Source organism: Lissotriton helveticus, chromosome 6 (assembly GCF_964261635.1).
Source record: "Lissotriton helveticus chromosome 6, aLisHel1.1, whole genome shotgun sequence".
In the NCBI taxonomy this organism is placed as follows: Eukaryota; Metazoa; Chordata; class Amphibia; order Caudata; family Salamandridae; genus Lissotriton; species Lissotriton helveticus.
Window position 1 is genome coordinate 1,097,376,931 of NC_136067.1, and position 21,752 is coordinate 1,097,398,682.

Consider the following 21,752-nt stretch of genomic DNA (forward strand, 5'->3'; position numbering starts at 1 on the left):
TGCTATGAGGACCGGGTTTGCAGCAGCCAAAAGATCCATCTCCAGATGGATTGTCTCTTGTATCAAACTAGCATACCAGCTGGCTGGCAAACCTTTGTTGCAATCACCCAAAGCTCATTCCACTAGAGGGAAAGCAGCCACAATAGCTTTTTTGCATGACATTCCTATGTCAGAAATATGCAAGGCTGCGACATGGAAATCAGTCCATACCTTTACAAGGCATTATTGCCTAGAGTCTGATTCCAGAGCGAATTCTCAAGTAGGGCAAGCCTCCTTGAGAAACCTATTTGGGTAAAATAAGGCCTATTTTTGGGCCTACGGATATGAATGTTATCTGTTGATTCCTTTGCCCGCAGGGATGAGGTGAGGCTCGCTACTCTATTCTAATGCTTATGACTATTGATGAGGATCCCCTGGAAGAGAAGGATTAGTTACTTACCTGTAATCCTAGTTCTCTTCCAGGGGTATCCTCATCAAAGTCATAAGCAACCCTCCCGCCTCCCCGGGCAAAGGACTTTGTTTATTACATAGGAGATGTTTTTTTTTTTTAACCTGTTATTACCATGGTTTGGTTTTCAGTCTCCGAAACGAACAACTGACCTAACTGTAACCCCTGAGGCATGATGGGAAGCTAGGGGCTGAGGTGCCTTAAAGGCACAGTGTCAGTTTTAGTACATTCAGCTACAGGTTAGCTTTTCAGTCTTTTTAGACTGGGATTTTGCAATGCAGCCTGGGAGCTGTATATGCTTACAGTGTGTTATGAGAATTTCTACTGTTTTCTAAGCATTAAAACAGTTTCTAAACAAGCATTGGTGTTGTTTCTCATGTTTCTAATGCAAAATACACTGTATTGTGGAAATTCTTCACTGCATATTCCAGCTCTATTGTTTTATTTGGCTGCAATTGCTTATTTTTATATATATATATATATATTTATATATATATATGTCTATATATATGTGGGGCACATATAATATATTGTTTCCGGGGTCCCGCGCATGGGCGGGAATATTCTAATGCTTATGACTTTGATGAGGATACCCCTGGAAGAGAACTAGGATTACAGGTAAGTAACTAATCCGTATCTGAACTGCTTTAGCACCCAGGTGAGTGCCCACCCAGATGCTTAGGCCCCCTGATGGTCTACCCCTACCCTTTGTTGTAGCCAGTTACTAAAAGTGGCGATACCTCCACTCGAGTTCTCTTCCAGCGCCCAAGTCTCCTGCATTAGGCAAATATCACATTTCTCTACAAATCAACCCCATTCTGGGCATGCTAATTTACTTTTGATCCCAGACAAATTCCAGGAGAGAATTTTAATATTTTCGCTAGTCACCTCCCCCCACCCCTCCCCCCCTCTCCCCAGGGTTCCCCCTGAGCCCCAGAGCAACCATCGTCCCCAACAAATGGGCCTAGGTTAAGCTCCCCCCCCCCTGCCACGGTTTGGCCCCTTGTCCCCTGAATCTCTGTCCTGGGCCCTTCCTGTTACCAACAGAATTGGAACACAGCTATCATCCTCCTGTATTGCTGGAGACAAAACTCCACGCAGTGCACCCCCATGTTTACACCCCCTACCACCAGTATCGTTACCCCTGATTACATCCTGTGCACACACACCCCCCTGGTGACTAGATACAAAAGTGTGACAACCATTTGCGTCAGAGCCTTCTTCAACTGCTAATGGGCCCTGGTCATCAGCGAGGAGAAATAAGGACAGGCAGCTTCTTGGCCGTCAATCTATTTGGTCCAAGATACTGAATCTATTGTTTTGGGGAAACATAGCCAGTATAGGGGTGTGAGTGTTGGATCCCTTCCAATTTACAAGCCCAGCCTGAGCATTAGGACCAAAAGTGTCCCGGCCCCCCCAGAACTGGCCTCCTCTGTTAGAACTCGAATCTATGTGAGTAGCAGGATAAAAGTAGGTTAGGGGAAGGGGTTGAATTAACGTTTCAGAGCATACTGGCACCCAGTTACAGATATGTTCAACAGCCCAACTGTTCCTAAAATTGATTATAACACAGTCTCCCATAATGGGTTTTTCCGCAGCCCTACCCAGTGCATTCGTCTAGCGAACAAAATTTCGCCTGATACCTGAGTGGGAAGTGGCCTATTGTGGTTGAGCCAATGAATACATTTATTTTTAAGCTCACTGTAAACCTCCCTTTTTCCCTGGCTCAACACTGGGACCCCTGCAAGCACCACCACGTATGGTACAGACTCTGGAGGGAGATCTATACATGGTAGACCTTTTATTATTGCTTCACAGGGCATATTACTGTTTACTCGTGATTGTTGGTTCTCAGTCCCGCTGCCACCCCCATTCTCCGCACTTCTACTCATTACTGTGTTATTAGTCACAGCAGTGACACTAGGTTGGGGTAGAAGATCGTTAGGAAATACAGAGGGGGGAGATAAGTCAACTATGTTATTCATGGTAGAGGGGGCAGTATAGTTGCCATATTCATTAGTTGGCCTAGGCAGCCTCTCTTGATTTTCATTACCCCCTTGGTCCCGTATTCCATCCTGTGCCTGGGCAGGATCAGGCAATAATTCAAGGCGCGAGAGTCTGTTTTCTATCGCACTGAGTCTATCATAAAGTGGGAGACATGTCTTAGTAAAAATAAGTTCCAATTTGGTCCAAAAGTCTGCTCCAAACTCAGTAGGGCACACATCGCTAGGGCTTGGTGTGGGTGTAATTACTTGAACAGCTGGCTGGCTTATGGCGGGCTATTTGGAGTTCTTGTCATTGGACTTTCCCCCACATTACTGCGTTTCTGAATTTTCGCTTTCCTGCTTTACAGAGGGGCACCTCCATGCTTCCTTTTAGAAATTAAATCTACTGCAGGGTGTATAGCCACCACTTTAGAACTGTGTGCAGATCGCGTTTTAGGTCTTGGAGTTGGTGGTCCGGGATGCTCACTATTTTGATCAAAGACACATCGGGCGACTGATGTAACATCCGTACTAGCAGAGGAAATGAGCGAGCCTCCGGCAGCTTGTAGTAGCTGGTTCCCCTCGTCATTATCACCTGGTGAGGCAGTTTCTATAACTTTTTAATGGATTGGCGACGGCGCCTGGCCAGCCTGCCCATGGACGACCGTTTGTCAAAGGCCGGGTCCAAGGATAACCTCCTTTCGGTCAATTCTATTTCATATGCCAACACAGAAGGAGCCCTCGTGAGGAATTGATCCAAAGTGCCCGCTATTGACCCGCCAGTAATAGATTTCCTGCCCTTCCCTGCCTTAGAAGTAGCCATTGCAGAAAGGATTTGGAAAACAGCTGCTCCTTTGGTCACTTGCGTAAATTTATACAAGAAGGGTTTGATTGAAAATGGCGGGCTGCTATTCAAGTACTAACCTTTATTTACAGATGTAAGGGGGGGCCCGTGCCGTCCTCGATCGACCTTGAACGGGCTCAAACGGGGCCGCCCTTGGCCCGGGCTTTGCCCGGCGCGCGTCCTGCGAAGCGGGAGCGGCGAGGTCCTTTTCAAACAGGCAACCAGGTGTGGGCGTGGTCAGCGGCCCCCTGGAAGATCGAGTACACCGAGTCAGGTATACACAGGAGATTCCCTGTGAGCGCTGCGGCTCCCGCGAAGCGGAAGCGGCGAGGTCCTTTTCAAACAGGCAACCAGGTGCGGGCGTGGTCAGCGGCCCCCTGGGAGAGCTAGTTCACCAAGTCAGGTATGCACAGGAGATTCCCTCTGAGCGCTGCGAGTTCCTTTCCAAACAGGCAAGCAGGTGCGGGCATGGTCAGCGGCCCCTGGGAGAGCGAGTTCACAGAGTCAGGCATGCACAGGAGATTCCCTCTGAGCGCTGCGGCTCTCAGATGATAGCTAGACAGACATACATACAGACAGGCAGGTATTGCTCATTGTTGGCACGTTTCCGAAGAGCTGGTCCTGAACAATATGGCATTTTCAGTTTTTAATGTTTTATTACATTAATGTTTCCATGCACCTGAAATGGAGGAGAGACCCGTTTCGGCAGAATTTACAGTCTTTTTCATAGTGGACGCCATGTTTGATTAAACCATATTTAAAGCATGCAACCAAATAAACCTCATGACTCTTTTAGGAAAACTAGGGCGCCCCACTGGGAATCTGAGAAAGGATCTGATTATCTAAATATAGACAGATACTACGGGTAGATAGATAGATAGATAGATAGATAGATAGATAGATATTACTCATTGTTAGCACATTTCGGAAGAGCTGGTCCTCAACAATATGGCATTTTCAGTTTTGGTTTCTAGATAGATAGATAGATAACAGATAGCTAGATAGATAACATACAGATGATAGATAGATATATAGATGGATAGATAGACAGATAGATAACAAATGGATAGATGGGTAGATCGGTAGGTAAGTAGATAGATAGATAGATAGATGGATAGATGGATAGATGGATAGATAGATGGATATTGATCATTGTTAGCACGTTTCCGAAGAGCTGGTCCTCAACAATATGGCATTTTCAGTTTGGGTTTCTATATAGATAGATAACAGATAGATAACATACAGATAATAATAGATAGATAAATTGAGAGATAACAGATATCTAGATAGATAACATACAGATGATAGCTAGACATACATACATACATACAGGCAGGTATTGCTCATTGTTGGCACGTTTCCGAAGAGCTGGTCCTGAACAATATGGCGTTTTCAGTTGGGTTTCTAGAGTGAAACCCGTAGTCGCTTGCTTCGTATGCAAAACTGTAATGACTACAATCTGGGACATGGCTATAAAATCCGAGGGTACACACTTGCAGACTAATTACATGACCGTTCTCCGCACAGTGTTTATGGTTCATAAACATCTAAATGCTTCGGCGGATCCTGTGAGCTCGTCGGTTCAACCCGAAGCAACACCTAAACCTAATTTCCGGGACAGAAGCTATTCGCTGGGTATGATGAAGGGAGACCTGGGGGCATCCATGACATAAAAAAACAGAGTTTTGCTAAACCCAGCATGCGTTTATGCTGTTCTGTTCTGAGCGTCCTGTGGTTGAGGCACGTAAGTAAAACTACAGATGTGGAAATGCATTTAAGAATCCTGTTGTGATTGCAGTTTAAATTCAGACATCGTCTCGCTCCCCCGCGGCCTTCAATTTGTGGCAAGAACGGCTGTTGGTGCGCCGGCATTTAATTGCGTTGGTTGGGGTTTCTGAGCAGAGTTGTGGGCAACCGGCACTCACTTGTTGACAAATTAAGCACTGCCCACTCCGTGCACAGCTTAGTGAGAGAGTGCAAGCAAGTATATGATTAAGCCTTCACCAGCAGTGTGGGAAGCATGGTGGGCGTCCGCGGGGGGGGGGGGGGGGGGGGGGACAAGGAGGGGCGCTTGCCCCCCCTGGAGCGACCCTCCTTGCCCCCCCTGCGGATGCCCATGAAAACCGTGACTTCAAGACGGGTTCTCACTCTCTTTCCTCTCCTTTCTTTTATTTGCTTCCCTGTGAAATGGATCCAAAAAATAAAGACGCTTTTGCTGGAAATGTCATATTTTTCTGAAATTTTAATTCCAAAGTGCAGCATTGGGAATAAAAGGCTAAAAATATGAAAAATAGATAAATAACTAAGTAAAGTAAGACAGAGTGGTAGCAAACTGGCCAAACTGATTTTATTCACTCTGAAACACATTATGGCCACTTTTACAGAGTTTGCCAGTGAAGCGCTATTTTTGTTTTCTTGTCTTTGTTTTCCCTGGACTTGGAACTAGTGCACCAATCCTGGAGGTACTGCAATGTGTGGATTGGAAAACAAAATGTGTGCTGCGGCTCTGCGTCCAGGGATGTGGTCTTTTTACCATACTGCTTACGTTTTGTAAGGATATAAGCAATGGCCATTGAAATGGGCCCATTCAGGGCCCTGTAGTCGTGTCCTTAACTTTTCAGGCAAAAGCACTCACTGATTTCTGAATAGTGAGTGCAAAAGCATTAAGTTAACCATGTTGTTCCTGCTTACATTTCCCATGGTTTGCTAAATTTTGCATTCTCTATAAGTGTTTTCTTTTTCCAGGATGTTGTTACTTTTTTTTGTAGGCCGCATATTGCTCTTCTCTAGTGCGTAATTTAAATTGAGCCGCATCCAGGTGTTTATAGCGGGCAACAATTGGGTTGTAGTTGAAGACAGTGGGAGTTTTTCTCAGTGGAGCAGTACGATATTCAGTGGGGGAGAGGATTTGGCACTATGGTCAGAGCTGCTGATTTGGAACTGGGAACCAGGTTCAGCCTTAATAACCAGCCCACCAGACCACTCTCCTGTGAGAGCACAATTAGATGCTAGTCCTTAGAAGCCTTCACAACACCTTAGAAGTCCTGGTGTCTTCGCACCAGAAGGTGGACCCTAGCATGACAAGTGTAGGTTAACCTTCAAGGCTTGTCCACCACTATCCATACTGAAGTTCACCTCCAGTCTTGGGGGAAGGCCTATGAAGCAGCACACCGTAGAACAACAGTCACTGAGGTCACAGGACCCTTAAGAAGGGCCAGCTCTAGGGCGGTGCAACCAGTGTGACCGCACCGGGGTGCTGACTTTAGGTGGAAGCATCATGTTTGCAAGTATATTATGGTTTTAAAAACGCTTGCTGCCTCCTTCCTGGCCTTCAGAAATTTTTGGCAACAATAAAAATGTCATGATGACTCTGGTGATTAATATTATTCCTAGAGAGAGATCAGAATTTTGTCTAGTGGAAGTTTTGACTCATGGAAAGGTTGCTCAGAGGGTTAATGTACCGGCTGCAAAGAACATGCGCCATGCAGATCACAAAGTGCACATAATCTAAATAGGTCAGTGGGCTACTGCTTTTGTCAGAGACATCCTTTTGTTAGTTGCAGTTTATAAGTTAAAATCCTAACTTAGAACAGTGAGCTATTAACTGTCATCTAAGAGCTGCATTCAAACTGCAAGGTATAAATTAGAGCGTTATGTCTCCCCCCCCCCCCCCCCCCCAGTCTTTGATTATCCTACTGTCCTAAAAAGTGTTCTTTTGGACAGAAATCAATTCTGATTATTAAGTAGAACCCCCAACCATGGTATTACATTTTAAATTCCGGGTATTGTGTTTCTGCAGACCAATCACTATAAAACTATACGGGCTACTAGTATGGTTGTCATGTGACTCCTACACCTTGTAGTCCTTAGTCTTATGTTACATTTTCTATACAGTGATTTACACACACATTGATTGTCTCTGTGTAATGTGTGTGACACCCTACAATGGTATGAGTGACGCTGTAAATCAAATTAAGGGCAACTGAGAGAGAGTGGTTATGTAAACTTGGGGGCACAGTTAAAGGGTGGTAGTGAGGGAATCCATGGCAGAGGTGGTCATTGGGGGGCAGTAACAAACATTAATGCACAGGACGCCACCAGTGCTATGGCTGGCCCTGCCCTTGAGGCCTGTCTGCTCACCCTAGGTACCTCCATTGGCCTTGTTTCAGCAGCAGTAGCTGCAACTTACCAGGGATTGGCAAGTACGATTTGCATGCACACCAAACTAAGTTCGCAAACTTACAGTCACTCGGCTTCATTCACAAGCAATTTTAACATGTGCTGCCTGCTGTGGGGCCACTGGAATTAATTATGCAGCAAAGGATGACAACATATGCCGTAGTGTTGACTAAATTATGCATTAAAAAAAGCTGCAGCGTAATGCAGTATATTTTCAGATATTTTAATATTTTGAGGTGTGTACAATTGCTAACAGTCTCTGTAAAGATTTTGCCTTATTAGTACCAGTGTAACATACAAACGCAGCAGTGAGAAAGTTGACCAGTCAACCTTTACAATAGGCCATCCACTCCGCAGCAACACAAGTCACATTTTATATTAACTTTTGATATGTTTGAGCTACAAACAATTTATTCGTTTAAATGGTCAGATCATGCAGCAGATCTTGCATTGTGAGGCGAATATGACAGAGCCATAATTTTAGAGAAAACATTTGCAAACTAGGATATTTTGCCATTCATGTTTGAACTGCTGTTGTGGAAAAAGGGAGTAGTGCTGATGACAGAAACTCCATGGCTCGGAGACAAATGGCTTGTGTTTCCACATTTTATCATATCTGGTAAATTCTGTAATTAGAAGCATATTCCACTTTGTGAACATATTTTAATGTCAATAACTCATTATAACCTTAAATAATCATGTGTATCCATTGGTTGATTAAACTGGGCAGTGAAATGCCAAACAAATACTAAAAATTGGGATGTCTGCGCATTCTGGCGACACCTCTGGCTCCACCCACAGATCCAATCCTTGGGTTATTCCCGCCCTTTGATTCTCCGCCCACTGTTCCCCTACTTTTTCCCCCCACTTCGACCACTTTGTAAGACTCAGCATCCCTGGACCTGTGATGTGCCGCCGCTGCGGGCGCCGCATGTGCCACACTTTACGGTGCCGGGCTTCCGCATAAGGGAGCTGACCATTATTGTATCCCTAAACGTGGGCACGTTGTCAGTTTGACATTGACTACACGTAGAGGGACTCTAAGTTTCTTTTAAAAAATATAGCTAACATTTGGACCTATACATTTTATTTGGTATAAATTAATTGAATGTGTGTAAAATTTAGCAATGCCCGGGGAATTCTAGTAAAGGGAGCACCCATTGGCGAATCACTAGCGTGTGTGATTGATGCATTATTTCTTACTAACTTTGACGTTGTGCTTTAACTTTGGATAAAAGTTATCATGAATTCTAGCTCCAAGAAGCCAATATTGGTAAATATGTGTGCTACAAATAATCCCTAACATACACTGTGCATACAGTATATTTAATCTGGTGTTTTAATGATAGGCTGTTTTAAAGTATTCTGATAAAAATCGAATTGTGCTGAAGACAGCCTTGATTGGTGTTGGATCGAGGACCCGGAAGCCTGCACACCTAACAGACAGAGATAAAGCACCTTGTCAGAATGCTTACAGGTGGTGTTTGTTGGCCTGTGGCAGGGTCAGTCACATGTTCTGGATTCCTGGAGTTTAATTGAGTCTATCCCAGTTCTGCGCCCCAGTGTTTCTTGTGCCCCACTTGGCACATATGTCGGAGGATGATGATGACGTTTACATTTTGCCCCCCCCCCCTGGAAAAATGTCTGCCGACGCCCATGGTGGGAAGCCATGGAGCGACTGTCTCACTGTGACGCACTCCTCCTGCATCCCCCCAGCTCCCTGCACTAATTAAACTTCCGGGGAGTCTATGCCCAGCATCCAGGTGGCCGTGTCTCTGCCTTAGGGCTTTAGAGGCGGCAAATTCTAAATGGAGCTGGGGTCCTCGACAAACAGGTTGCCAAATCTGCCTTAGCTTCATCTGTGAGCATGCAAGACAATGAGCGAGGTGCTCCTGGCGAAGGACGCGACTGTAGGTGTATTTATTTTATTTTTGCTATTTTATTTAGAGCGGACATTGCCCATGGGCACCTTTGTACACTTTTGTTACATACACACATGTCACTTTTTTTCCTCTTGTAACGTATCGTTTGCTACCTCTTGTAGTTTGTTTGCTCTTGATACATGCACAATTGTCACTATTGCCTTATGTAACGTAATGTTTGCTCTTGTAACATGCTGACTTGTAATTTTTCCTCATGTTTCACTACAGTTCCTATTGTTAAGTGCTCTGACACCTTCGGGTAAAGTCTGCGCTATACAAAAACGTATCAAATACATAAATAAATACATAAATAAAAGAACACTTTGTAACTGTAGCTGGATATGCGAGTTACAGCCAGTTCCAGTAATTAAACTGTGACTTTTGCCGGAGTTACCACATGAGACAATTGCAGCAGCTGGTCAGACATCGTACACCGCTAAGGCATCGATTTAGATGGTGTGGTGATATATAACAAAGGGTTTGGGTCTTGGTTGAGAGAGTGCTTAAGTATGGTCGAGGGTGATTGACCAAGATGTCTGTCAAATAGGGGGAGCTTGAGGCCCTTTTTGAAGGTGACGAGGCAGGTGGTTAGGTGGAGGGAGGGAGGCAGAGATTTCCAGATTCTTGTGGCACTACCAGAGAATGACTGGCTCATGTATAATTTTCAACTGAAGGTAAGGGGGTTCCAGGAGCAGGGATTGAGCATTTCTGGAGCCCCTATTAACTCCAGAGATGTTTAGTTTCTTGGTTAGATAGGAGGGTGAAGAGGAGTGCAGTGCCCTGTAGGTAATGCCAGCGGTTTTGAATTGGGCCGTACTATAATGGGGAGCCATTGGAGGGTTAGCAGGGGAAATGTGGTTACATTTCTTGAGACCTAACACAAAGCAAGCTGTTGCATGTAGTGGTGCTCTCAGCGTGCCTAGGTGAACTTCGGGAATGCCTGGGAAAATAGTAATTCTATTATCGGGGTCCTTTGGTTCCTGTCTTGCTAACACTATCTGCTGATTCTGGACTATTTGAGCAGCCCTGCACTGTTCAAGATCCAGCAGCAGCCTAATAAAAGAGGCCAAACCACAGAGATTCTCATCTTTCACCTCCCTAGCTCTGGACAGAAGGTCCTTAGTGCCTTTGTTGGTCAGTCCTGGCCATGCTTGACGATCTGATCGTGCTATGCTCAGAGGAGGAAAAAGAGGGAGGATTTTTTCAAACCCAGATCTACAATTCATAAAGAAGGCAAGAAGGAATCCGCTAATGCGTGCCCTGATGAACAAAGTTGTCCAATGGAGAAAGAATGCTATTTCGCTCTATCAATATTAGGCCTGGGCGGTAAATTCAGTTCCGCTTGCGGAATTTGAGTGATTTTGCGTTCCGTGGAGAACACGGAATTGCCAAAAATTCAGAGGCTTCGCAGAATTTTTTAGTTGTTCGCGCTTTCAAAATGCATATTCGTGAGATATTTCCCCCGAGCACACAAACAGCGTTCGCGAACAGGAAAAAAGCATCGTGAACGGGCGGGACAAGCAATTCAGTGTGTTCGCGGAACTCTGCATGCTCGCAGAGATTTTTTACCGTTTCGCAGAGCTTTGCGTAGCCCGACTACGCAAATTCCGCCCACCCCTAATCAATATATGGCTAAAAAGAATTGTGGGAGCCAAGTCTGCTACAACTTTAGTTCAGACCAAGGACAAAGGTGGTCTAGGTTGTTCGATTCAAGTTTGAATGTACGACTTCAATATCAGAGGACCAAAGTGGGGTTGGGTGGGGGTCTTTTGAGTGACTTAAATCTTTTAAATCCAGTCTCATACAGTGTTTAAAAGTTAGACTCTTGGATGGACCTGCTTGATAACTTGCACCGAGGTGCACATCCTAGCGTTGGGTGTTAGCTCCTTAAAGGACTCCCTAATATCCAAAAAGGAGAGTTATGCAGGGCGTGCCTGATTTACATCAGGCCCTGGAATGACAGTTTCTGTGTAAAGCAGCACAGCCTACCCTCTGGTGCCAAATATAAAATACAGAAATGGTGGTGATTGGTTGGATGACGTGAGAAAATACTATCGCTTTGTCTCAGAAGAAGAATGACAATGGAGAATCTCCTTCTCCTTTTCCGTGGCTTGGGCACCCTTCCCAGGATGAAAACGTTTCTGGAAGCTATGAGGAAATTTGATTCTAAATGGTTTAGAGCCTCTGTGGGACTGGCTGAGGGTTGATTTCTAGGAGGGTAAAATACTCCCTAAGCAAGAATAAGCCATCTGCAAAATTTCTGCAATCCTTGGGTGAATTGAGGGGGTGGTTACGGATCCTCTAAAATGCTGGGACAATACTGAGGTCTGTGTGCCGGATTGATTCAAGTCAAGTCAAGTCAGGAATTTGTGTAGCGCACTACTCACCCAGAGGGTCTCAAGGCGCTTGAGGGAGAGGGGTTCGCTACTTATCAAACAGCCAAGTTTTGAGTTGTTTTCTGGAGGAGAGGTGGTTCTGTGTAAGACGGAGGTGGGTGGGGAGGGAGTTCCAGTTTTTGGCCGCTAAGTAGGAGAAAGATCTTCCTCCCATGGTGGTTCTTCGGATGCGTGGAATCGCAGCGAGGGCTTGGTTGGACGATCGTAGTTGGCGGGTGGGGGTGTAAAAGGTCAGGCGAGTGTTGAGGTATCTGGGTCCTAGGTCGTGGAGGGCCTTGTGTGTGTGAGTGAGGAGACGGAACGTGATTCTCTTGTTGACGGGGAGCCAGTGAAGGTCTCTCAGGTGGCCGGATATGTGATTGTGGCGGGTTATGTCTAGGATGAGTCGAGCGGAGGCGTTCTGAATGCGTTGAAGTCTTTTCTGCAATTTGGCTGTGGTTCCGACGTAGAGGGTGTTTCCGTAGTCCAGTCGGCTTTTGGCAAGTGCTTGGGTGACCGTCTTCTTGTTTCGGTTGGAATCCATCTGAAGATTTTTCGGAGCGTGCGTAGGATGTTAAAACATGACGATGAGACGGCGTTGACTTGTCTGGTCATCGAGAGGGAGGAGTCTATAATGAATCCCAGGTTGCGAGCATGGTTTGTTGGTTTAGGTGCACTTCCTAGGGCCAGTGGCCACAATGAGTCGTCCCATGCCGAGGTGGATGATCCTAGGATGAGGACTTCCGTCTTGTCTGAATTCAGTTTTAGGCGGCTGTTCTTCATCCACTCGGCTACGTCTTTCATTCCTTCGTGTAGGTTGGTTTTGGCGGTGTTTGGGTCTTTAGTGAGGGAGAGGATCAGCTGTGTGTCGTCAGCGTATGAGATGATGTTGAGGTTGTGCTGGCATGCGATGGATGCGAGGGGACTCATGTAGACGTTGAAGAGGGTGGGGCTGAGCGATGATCCTTGTGGTACGCCACAGATGACTTCGGTGGCCTCTGATCTGAAAGGGGAGAGGCGGACTCTTTGGGTTCTTCCGGCGAGGAACGAGATGATCCAATCCAATGCTTTTTCTTGTAACCCGACGTTGCTGAGGCGTTGTACAAGGGTGCGGTGGCAGACCGTGTCAAACGCTGCGGAGAGGTCCAGGAGAATGAGGGCAGCTGTTTCCCCGTTGTCGAGTAGTGTCCGGATGTCATCTGTGGCTGCGATGAGGGCGGTCTCGCTGCTGTGGTTGGCTCGGAAGCCGGACTGTGAGGGATCGAGGGAGCCATTAGACCCGAGGAAGGCGGCGAGCTGACTGTTGACGGTCTTCTCTATGACTTTGGCGGGGAATGGGAGGAGTGAGATGGGGCGGTAGTTTTTAAGTTCGGTGGGGTCTACAGTAGGTTTCTTCAGGAGGGCACTGAGTTTGGCGTGTTTCCAGCTTTCCGGGAAGGTAGCGGTGTTGAGGGAGCAGTTGATGATGTCCCGGAGTTGGGGTGCGATGATGGAGTCGGCCTTGTTGAAGATGTGGTGGGGGCATGGGTCGGTTGGTGATCCGGAGTGGATGGAGTTCATCAAGCGGATGGTGTCTTCGGTGCTAATCGGGGTCCAGGCGCGAAGGGTGGTGGAGGGGGGCTTCCATTGAGGGATATCATATTCTACTGTTTAAATAGGTCCTAGAATGTTGACCCCTGGGAGATGGGTGGCAGAGTGTATTAGTACCTGCAAGACCTGTATCTTTTATTGTGTTCGCTTTCTGCTATTCGCTTCGCCTTCGTGCCTACCTTTGATGAGCGGCTCTCTGATATAGTAGATATGTTTCAGTTTAGCCTCTTGTTCATCCAAATTAAAATTGTAAACTTCGATTTCAGCCGTTGTTGCACATACCTTTGTTGTACCCTATATGCTATTCAGTAGCTGTTAAACAAAAAAACATAATGCTGTGTTTAGGCCTTTTCTGCAAAGGTTTTCATCTTATGTCCAAGTGTGCTAAACTGATTCAAGTTCCACTCTGACCCCTAGTGGCGGTGAGGTGCAGCAAGACCAAAACTAACCTCCAGGAAGCTGTGCAGATGCTGTCTTCCGCTCGACTCAACTTGCGCGGCCTCTCTTCCAAAGCAAAGGTGAGTGTCCTGTACAGATTCGGTTTTTTAAAAAATAAATAATGTCCAATAATGTTTTTTTGTTTGTTTTTTTAAATCATACCTTGCTTCTGGGTAGGGTTCAAATGCACAAAATGTATTTTGAAGGCGTTGGAACTTTAAGCTTTTGAACGAGTTGGGACATTGTTTTTGAACAAGTTGCTTGCGTTTGCTGGAGAGAACAATGAACGATTAAACAAAAAGTGCCCATTACTGGAGGTGGAATGTTCGGTCAGAGGCTGGGCGGCTGTAGGTGGATTTTGAGCTGTGACGTGTACAGGTGTGAGGCTCGCAGAAAGTACAGGTGGGGAGCCAACAAATTAAAAGGGACAGCCGAGCCACAGCTCAGCCAATGGTCTGACTCGGCCCTTAGAACCGGTGCACAAGCTAAGCCTTGAATTTTTTTTCTCTGTAAATCATGTAACGAACATCACTTGAGATAGTACAGTCCTTTAAATATTTAAAACGTGTATTTATTTAACGTGGTAGCTTTAACAGTAATATGTCACATAGCTCTGCATTGAGAAATGCTTATTAAAAGTTATACTTTTTAACCATGAACCATCAGTAAACTAAGAGGCAAGACAGCTGTCATGTAAACCCTGTAGGTGGCCCAGAGTACCACAGAGCAGCCTTATAGTGTATTAAGTCATACACATAGCTTTTTGTACAACTGGTATTGTTTTTTATTAAATGCCTTTATTTTTGTTTTTAACAAAATCGCAGTAATTGTACATTGGCAGATGATGTAGGCCTGTAATCAAATACAGCAGTTAGGTCTTTTACGGTATGGAGGGAGTATCGACTGACATAGTATTTGAATATAAGGTATAATTATAGGTCCTACACTTTTTGCGTTTTATTCCCCCTCCTCTTCAGTCGTGTCCCCACTAGTGTCTGACACATGCAGGTCCCTCTCATCCAGTTCGGGGTACATGAAAGCATTATACATCTCCCTCCGTTCACAAAGCTCCTCTTGCGACTTGTCATCCCTACGGTTTAACTTCTTGTGAGCTTCTGCCAGTGACCATTGGTAGACGTCCATATTCCATGCTTCTACATCCGGGCTTGTTGACTCGTCCATAAAATGTCCGCCCTACGCCTTGTCAGCACCAGCAGTAGCTGCCACAGTTTGTAAGCCATTTTGTATTTCTTGGGTTTCTTAATGCGTCCCAATAAGCAGTGTAATGGTACCTCCTCAACATGAAAGCCCCTGCCCCTTCGCACAGACTCAACCACACAGGACCAGAACGGACTCATCCCTGGACATCACCATGCTACGTGTAGAATTTCAGCCCTTGACTCCCCGCACCTTGGGCAAGCATCTGATTGGTTTGTGGTAATTCGATGATGGTTCGCTGGTGTCATGTAAGTGTGGTGTATGAAGTTGTAGTGCACTAGTTTAAAACGCTCATTACAGGATACTGTATGCATGCTTGGACTTATGGCAGACCATGTCTTGTCACCCAGGGGTTCAGCTAAGTCGGCATCCCATGCCGCCTTGCTCTGGGAGGGGGCCAGTTAAGTCATTCTCTTTACCTTGTGGAGGAGGGAAATCTGTCTGCACCCTGAACCACAGGTGAGCAACATATCTAGAGTGCGGGTTGTCCGCTGGAAATTGGGGTAAATGGGCTAGGTCACTTTGGCTATTTGTGTCAGACCAGCATAATGTAGGTAGTGGTCCTGCCCCAGCTCAAAGCTCCTGCACGCCTGCTCATATGTAAAGAACGTTTCACCCAGGTAGAGGTTAGCTAACACTTCACAGCCCCCTTCCCTCCACAGCTGAAATGATTTATGTGTCATCATTTCCCACACTGGGGCAAGTAGCGGTATGGGGAGTTCCCGATGAAACGGGGCGCGTATCCGGACTGTTTACACATACATCTGCCAAATACTGGCAGTATGACAAACTATGTAGGGCATGTCGTCCGAAACCCGCGCATCCTCCATCAATGCCACCGGAAGCTCATTCGGTTGAACTCCTCCAGCCAGCAGTCTTTTCTCCCAGTTGTCCCCATCATCAAGCCAACGGGTCACACGCTGCAAGTGTCGCGTATAATAATATAAGTCCAGGCCCTCCAGTCCCCCTCTCCTCATACAGACTGGTAAGAGTCCCCACTCTACTGACCACACTCCTGATCAAATTGGGCTCACACGAACCTGCGCTCACTGCCCAGTATATAGTAATTTAACCCAGCGGTGAAACTGCGGTCCAAATCCCACTATCCTCAGCACTTCCAGCAGGTACCCCCAATCCACTGAGTCAGAAGCTTTTTCGGGATCAATCGACACCAAGGTCAATTCCTCGTCTCTGTATTTTACCTCATGCATTATGTGCATAAATCATCTTATATTCATGCCAGCATTACACCCTGGTATAAAGCCACACTGGTCCTCATGAATCAGACGGGGCATGTACAGGGCTAGGCGTGTTGCCAACAGCTTGCATTGTATTTTAATGTCCGAGTTTATCATAGTAAGCCGGCGGTATGCGGCTGGATCCTGCCAATCTCCATCAGGTTTTAAGGGCATGCACATCTCCCCCTCCCTCATAGTGGGATGTAAAATTCACAGCTCAAAAGACTCCCTATATACCTGTGGCAGGACCTGAGCCACCGTGGCTGAGTACACCTGATAACATTCAGACAGGACTCTGTCTCCCTCATGGGGCTTGGCCCCAGGGAGCAACCGCAGCGCCTCACAGATTTCCTCAAGAGACAACTGGGCATCCAGCTCCTTCATTCCCAGATAGAACTGGTATTGTTGAATGCACAAATTTGAAAGTGCTTGCATACACAATAGTGAAGAAAAAGGAGTTTTGGTGAAATAAAATATTTGCTTCGGAACACACTATTTAAGTGGTAAGCTGCAATTATCCAGGTTTTCTGGTTTCACTTTGTACAAACCAGCCAGTAAATGAGTTTCTTTTTGTCTTTCCTTATGATAAGGTTTTGTTTTTACCTCTGGGCATTTTTCTGGAGTTTTTTTATAGCACAAAGTTACTAGAGGGAATTACATGAGTACCAATCACATTACCCAAGGTCATATTCATTGTTAATAGACATCGGGAGATTACTTGATTTGCCCAGAATCTCAGGATGTTGAGCTGGCACGGAGATTCAAACCTGGTTTCCCAGTTACAAAGTCGGCAGCTCTATTAGTAACTCCACATACTGGGTAGAAAGAGGGTGGCAGGCAGAAGCCACATGAAAGCTTGGTTTGTTATTGGTTTGAGGTTCCAACAGGACCTCACGCTGAGCCAGAGCCAGGCTTCAGGGTCAAGACTGGCTTGAGGTCTCGGTGGCTCACCCACCTCTAGTGCCACAGCACCCTGGAGGTGGAGCACAGGTGCATACATTAAGTTGTGAGATCGAAACAAATTGGATAGATAGAAGTGATAGCAGAGCTTTAAAAACTAAAATTGTCACCAAGGTGAGAAGCATCAATACATTTAATATTGTGCTTGAAAGTGATGTAGAAGTATGGATTAGGCAAAGTGATTTTGGAGCGTTAACTAAACTGGCTGATCCCCACTCACGCTACAACACCACTTTAATGGATATTTAAGCACTATTTATTACAACTTCGGACTGTAAGGACTGTGCATTACCTGCTCCCATAATAATGGGCCCCAAACCACTGGTGAGGTCTCTTAAAGAAGGAGTGAAAATGGAACACTTATACTGTGTCCCGGTAAAAGGAAATAAGGGCATTTACTTAGGTTATCCCACACCCCCTTAGCTACTCCACCCTAAAAAAGAACAGGATTCAATTCTAGTAGATGCGTCTAACCGCAGATTCCTCACTTTTGGAATACTCCCCAGGCGTCAGACTGGATCTGTAACATACTCAGCAGTACACCTGCACGCCAGCAGGTGACAGCTCCATGTTGACATCGCTCTGCACCTCATGAGACGTGCCTGGACCTACACAGGTGCCATCCATGCGCGCTGACCTCAGTTCCTTTCTTTCCGTTTCAACAGATGCAGACCCGGAGCTTCCCCTTGTCTCTTCAAGACTTATTAACAGTTTCTTCTAAAAAATTACAGCGTGCAAGAGAACTATGTCACTTCCCAAATCTGGATTTGAACCCTATGGGGAATATCGCAAGCAAATGTCTGTGAATAACCCACATCTAGTTTGCCTGTGCTGTCATGGACCATGACTCCAAGGTCTGCAGTGATTGTGCCTTGATGCACCTCAAGGCCATTTGAGACTGGGAAGCAAAAGTCTTCCTAGCAAAGCACTGCAAGGCCTGCCCCAGTCGCTTACAAGGTTGCTCCTTTGACAGGTCGTCTTCATCATCTAAGTCCTCCGGCAAATCCAAGAAACAGTGTAAGAAGTCCAAGAAAGGCTCTGCCATGTCCCACCACTTATGGTCTCCGACAAGTAGTAAGGGTGTCATCGTCCCTCCAGGTTGTTCTCCCGAAGTTGATCTTTGCTTCCCAGCAACCAGAATTTCTGTGGCCAATAGTGATCCCGCAGCAAATAGATAAGTTCTGTGACGCCAAGCTGCGGCCTTTTAACATGTTACAGACTTCCTTTGGTGTGTCTGTGGGCCTTAAGGACCAGAGAGGCCTCCCAACTGGGCTTCCGCCATAGGCTCTGCACTCTACACCGTTTGGCCCTCTGGATCTGCTAAGGGCTGCAGACCGACTTCCTCCAGGTGCCACAACTCATGCCGGAATGCAATCTACCGATGCCAATGCTTGCACTGTTGAGTGCGGATGACAACAGCCCACCATTAGTGCTGTTCAACACCAATACAGCTCCGCCCCAACCTCGACCAAGCCTGTGTGCTCTTTTATCTGAGACCAACCTCTTTACCACCCTTCTGACTATAATGCACAGTGCCTCTACCTTCCGGACCACCTCATGTCTCTCATGAGTTATTTATCCCTTCCCCTGATTCAGAGGGCTATGATGCGGAGGATGAGATTGCCAGCCTTACCGAGAGTACAATCTTACAAAGATCTCCAAGATGCCAGTGGTCTGGATACCTCCCAGATGCTGTTCTAGTTTCCACCACGCCACGGAAGACAGCACCCCCTTCGCTATGGTTATGCAATGAGCTGCAGAAGTGCTTGATCTTCAGCTTCCAACACAGGAATTTAAAACAAACATTCTGACAGAGGTGCTGCAGTCTGACAAGTCGAATTCTGAGCCTTTACTCCCATTCAATGATACCGTGACTGATATGCTCTAGGGCACCTGGGCCAATCCCATCGCTGGATCGCCAGACGCAATTGCTGTACTCTGGGCGACCCAGCACTCCTCGCCCAGCCTTCCCTGTGAGCCTTGTGGTAAACCCAAACTTGTTCTCGGTACTCCTTCTAATGGGAATCGAAGCGGATAGAGTCTTTTGCTTAGCAGGTTTTTTCCTCAACAAGTTTGGCCCTTCACATACCTTGTGGTACTCCGTGACCCAAGTATTGGCCATGGTCCCGAAACAATAACACAGACTCCTTTGGCATAACTATTAGCACGAGCATGCCCATTCGCAGGCACACCTTGAAATGCTCCACCAGCTTTTCCGGTGACATCAAGGCCAGCCTTATGGATATGCCATTTGATGGCTTCCTGACTTTTTGGGGATAAAGCGGACTTGGTCCTGGAGTGCTTCAAAGATAGCATAGCCACGGCAAACTCAGTCATTTCTGTTCCTCCACTCCAGTTCAACCACTCCACTCCATGGCCATGGTTGATGCTCCCAATACTGCCAACAGTCCCAGCACATGTAACAGTCACCCAAGCCCCTTTTGTAGCCACAGACGATGTGAGAGGGCAACATGGGCAATGTGTGGCCCAGTCTACTGCCCCTTCAGCTGCCATTCCTGCCCAAGCCTCTTTAGTGTGTGCTTGATGCCACACATTCATCCTATTGGAGGAGGGATCCAACACTTTCTTACAGGATGCAGGCGATAACTTCAGGCAAGTGGGTCCTGCAAATTGTTCAGCTTATTTCCTTTAGCATTTCTCTAGGCCCCACCATACCTTCCACCCTCCTCACACTGATTTACAAGGGATCACATGTCACTCTTGCAGCTAGAAGTGCAGGTTCTTTTGGCCAACAGAGATGTAGAGAGGGTACCGGCACCAGAAGTTGGTTGTGGTTGGTATTGCCGTTACTTCCTGATGCTGGAAAAGGACAGGGTCCTCAGTCCCATTTTAGACCTTTGCCATCTCAGAAAGATAGGTTTGAGATGCTCATACTGGCCCAGGTCTTGTTTGCGCTCGACCCTGGAGACTGTATCCTAGGGCTGGAAATGCAGCGTTGCCTGATGTTCATGGTAACCCACAAGCATTTTCTGTTTGAAGTTCTCACTTTTGGCTCTACCAGTGCCCCTCGGTGTTTACGAAAGCGATGGCTCTGGTAGCAGTGCCTCTTTAGAGTCGGGGTTCCAGTCTTCCCCCTGCATAGATGACTGGATGTTGTATTCATGCTTGGACGAGGCAGTCATTAACCTCCTGACTATGACCATCCGGACATCCTTGAAGTTCACTATCATGTGCTGAACTAACACCTGACTCCTTGGCAGACGAGGATGACTCTGGGGCAGTAGGAAGTGATTGTATCCTGCATCCTGCTGCTCAAGTATGCCAGGTGGCATATGCAGGTTATAAAGTGGGATCTGAAGTCCCAGTGGGGTCAGCACCAGGGGCATCTTTCCAATTGGGTCCAGATTTAAGAGTAGACTGCAAAATATCTGCAGTTGCAGCTATAGTACTGTGATTAGGTCAGCAGCAGACTCATCTCCTTACCCTACAAAGAGGTCACAGTGGTGAACAATGCATTGCTTCTAGGTTAAGGAGGACATCTGGGAGAGGTGGACATCTCAAGCATCAGGTCTGTGGCGGAGGCCCGGCTTCATATCAATCTTCTGGAGCTGAAAGCTAGCCGCTTGGCGTTGAAAGCCTTCCTGCCCTCCATTAAAGGGAGTCTGGTGCAGGTGCTCACATACACCACCACCTCCTTGGGTTACCGTAACAAGCAGGGCAGAGTTGGATTGTGGACTCTATGCCAGGAGATTCAAAAAGAGCTCAGCAAACACCCATATATTGAGTAATCATAAATAATGTGAAACAATTAGTGGTTCTCAAAGTCAAAATCATTATCTTTCATAATCAACAAAGACAAACTCCCAAAAAATAATTTGTTTGAGACTTCTGTTTTGAAAAACGTTCTTCTTCTTTTATTTTGATGGATGATAATTCGTTCAGTTCTTAAAAAAACAGTACAAAATCATAGCCGACGCGACGCGTTTTGTCTCCACAAGACTTCTTCAAGGCTTTTTTTATGTTTTTACTAGTTCTCTAATCAACTCCAAAATTCAAAGAGCTCCCAAAATACGATCTGATTTTCTTATTAAAAATTGATCGTATTATCAAAGTGCACCACTTTATTTCCTTTTGGTATTCTTTGAATTGAAAGTAAAAGTCTTCCCAAGGTGATGTAGTTACCCCAGGTTATAAAGTGCCGGACGAAACGTACGGTTTCGTGTCCCGAATCTGTCAAAGTTACAAACAGGGTGCCTTGACCTTTTTATCTTGTGTGTTTCTATGCTAAAAGATGTTTCTATGCTAGGAGACTTTAATTTCTGGATGTGGCTTTACCATCACAGAATATTTCTGGTGACGCATGACCTGGTGAGTTCCTTAATGCCAGAGGGGATATACTAAGCTGTTGATGCCATGTGGATCCTGAATGATAGCTATATACGGAGGTGGTGCTGTCTTTTCCACCAATGGGACGAGGCCTGGCTCAATCTTTTCGCCACTGCTGAAGATGTGCAATGTCAGTACTTTCGCAAGTTGCAGTTTCCAAAGTGTCTCTCATCCTGAGATGCATCCCATGTTCCGAAGAAGATCAGGA

At 46.2% G+C, this 21,752-nt stretch overlaps 1 protein-coding gene across 2 annotated transcripts in view; it reads left to right on the forward strand.

The window, feature by feature from the left end:
• TTC27 (tetratricopeptide repeat domain 27) overlaps positions 1-21,752 on the forward strand; it is a 1,731,040-nt gene that overhangs the window by 1,669,003 nt on the left and 40,285 nt on the right. For both annotated transcript variants that reach the window (XM_078648753.1, XM_078648752.1), the window contains exon 19: positions 13,761-13,861. In XM_078648753.1, the coding sequence (XP_078504879.1) occupies positions 13,761-13,861 (101 nt within the window). The remainder of the gene's footprint in view (positions 1-13,760; positions 13,862-21,752) is intronic.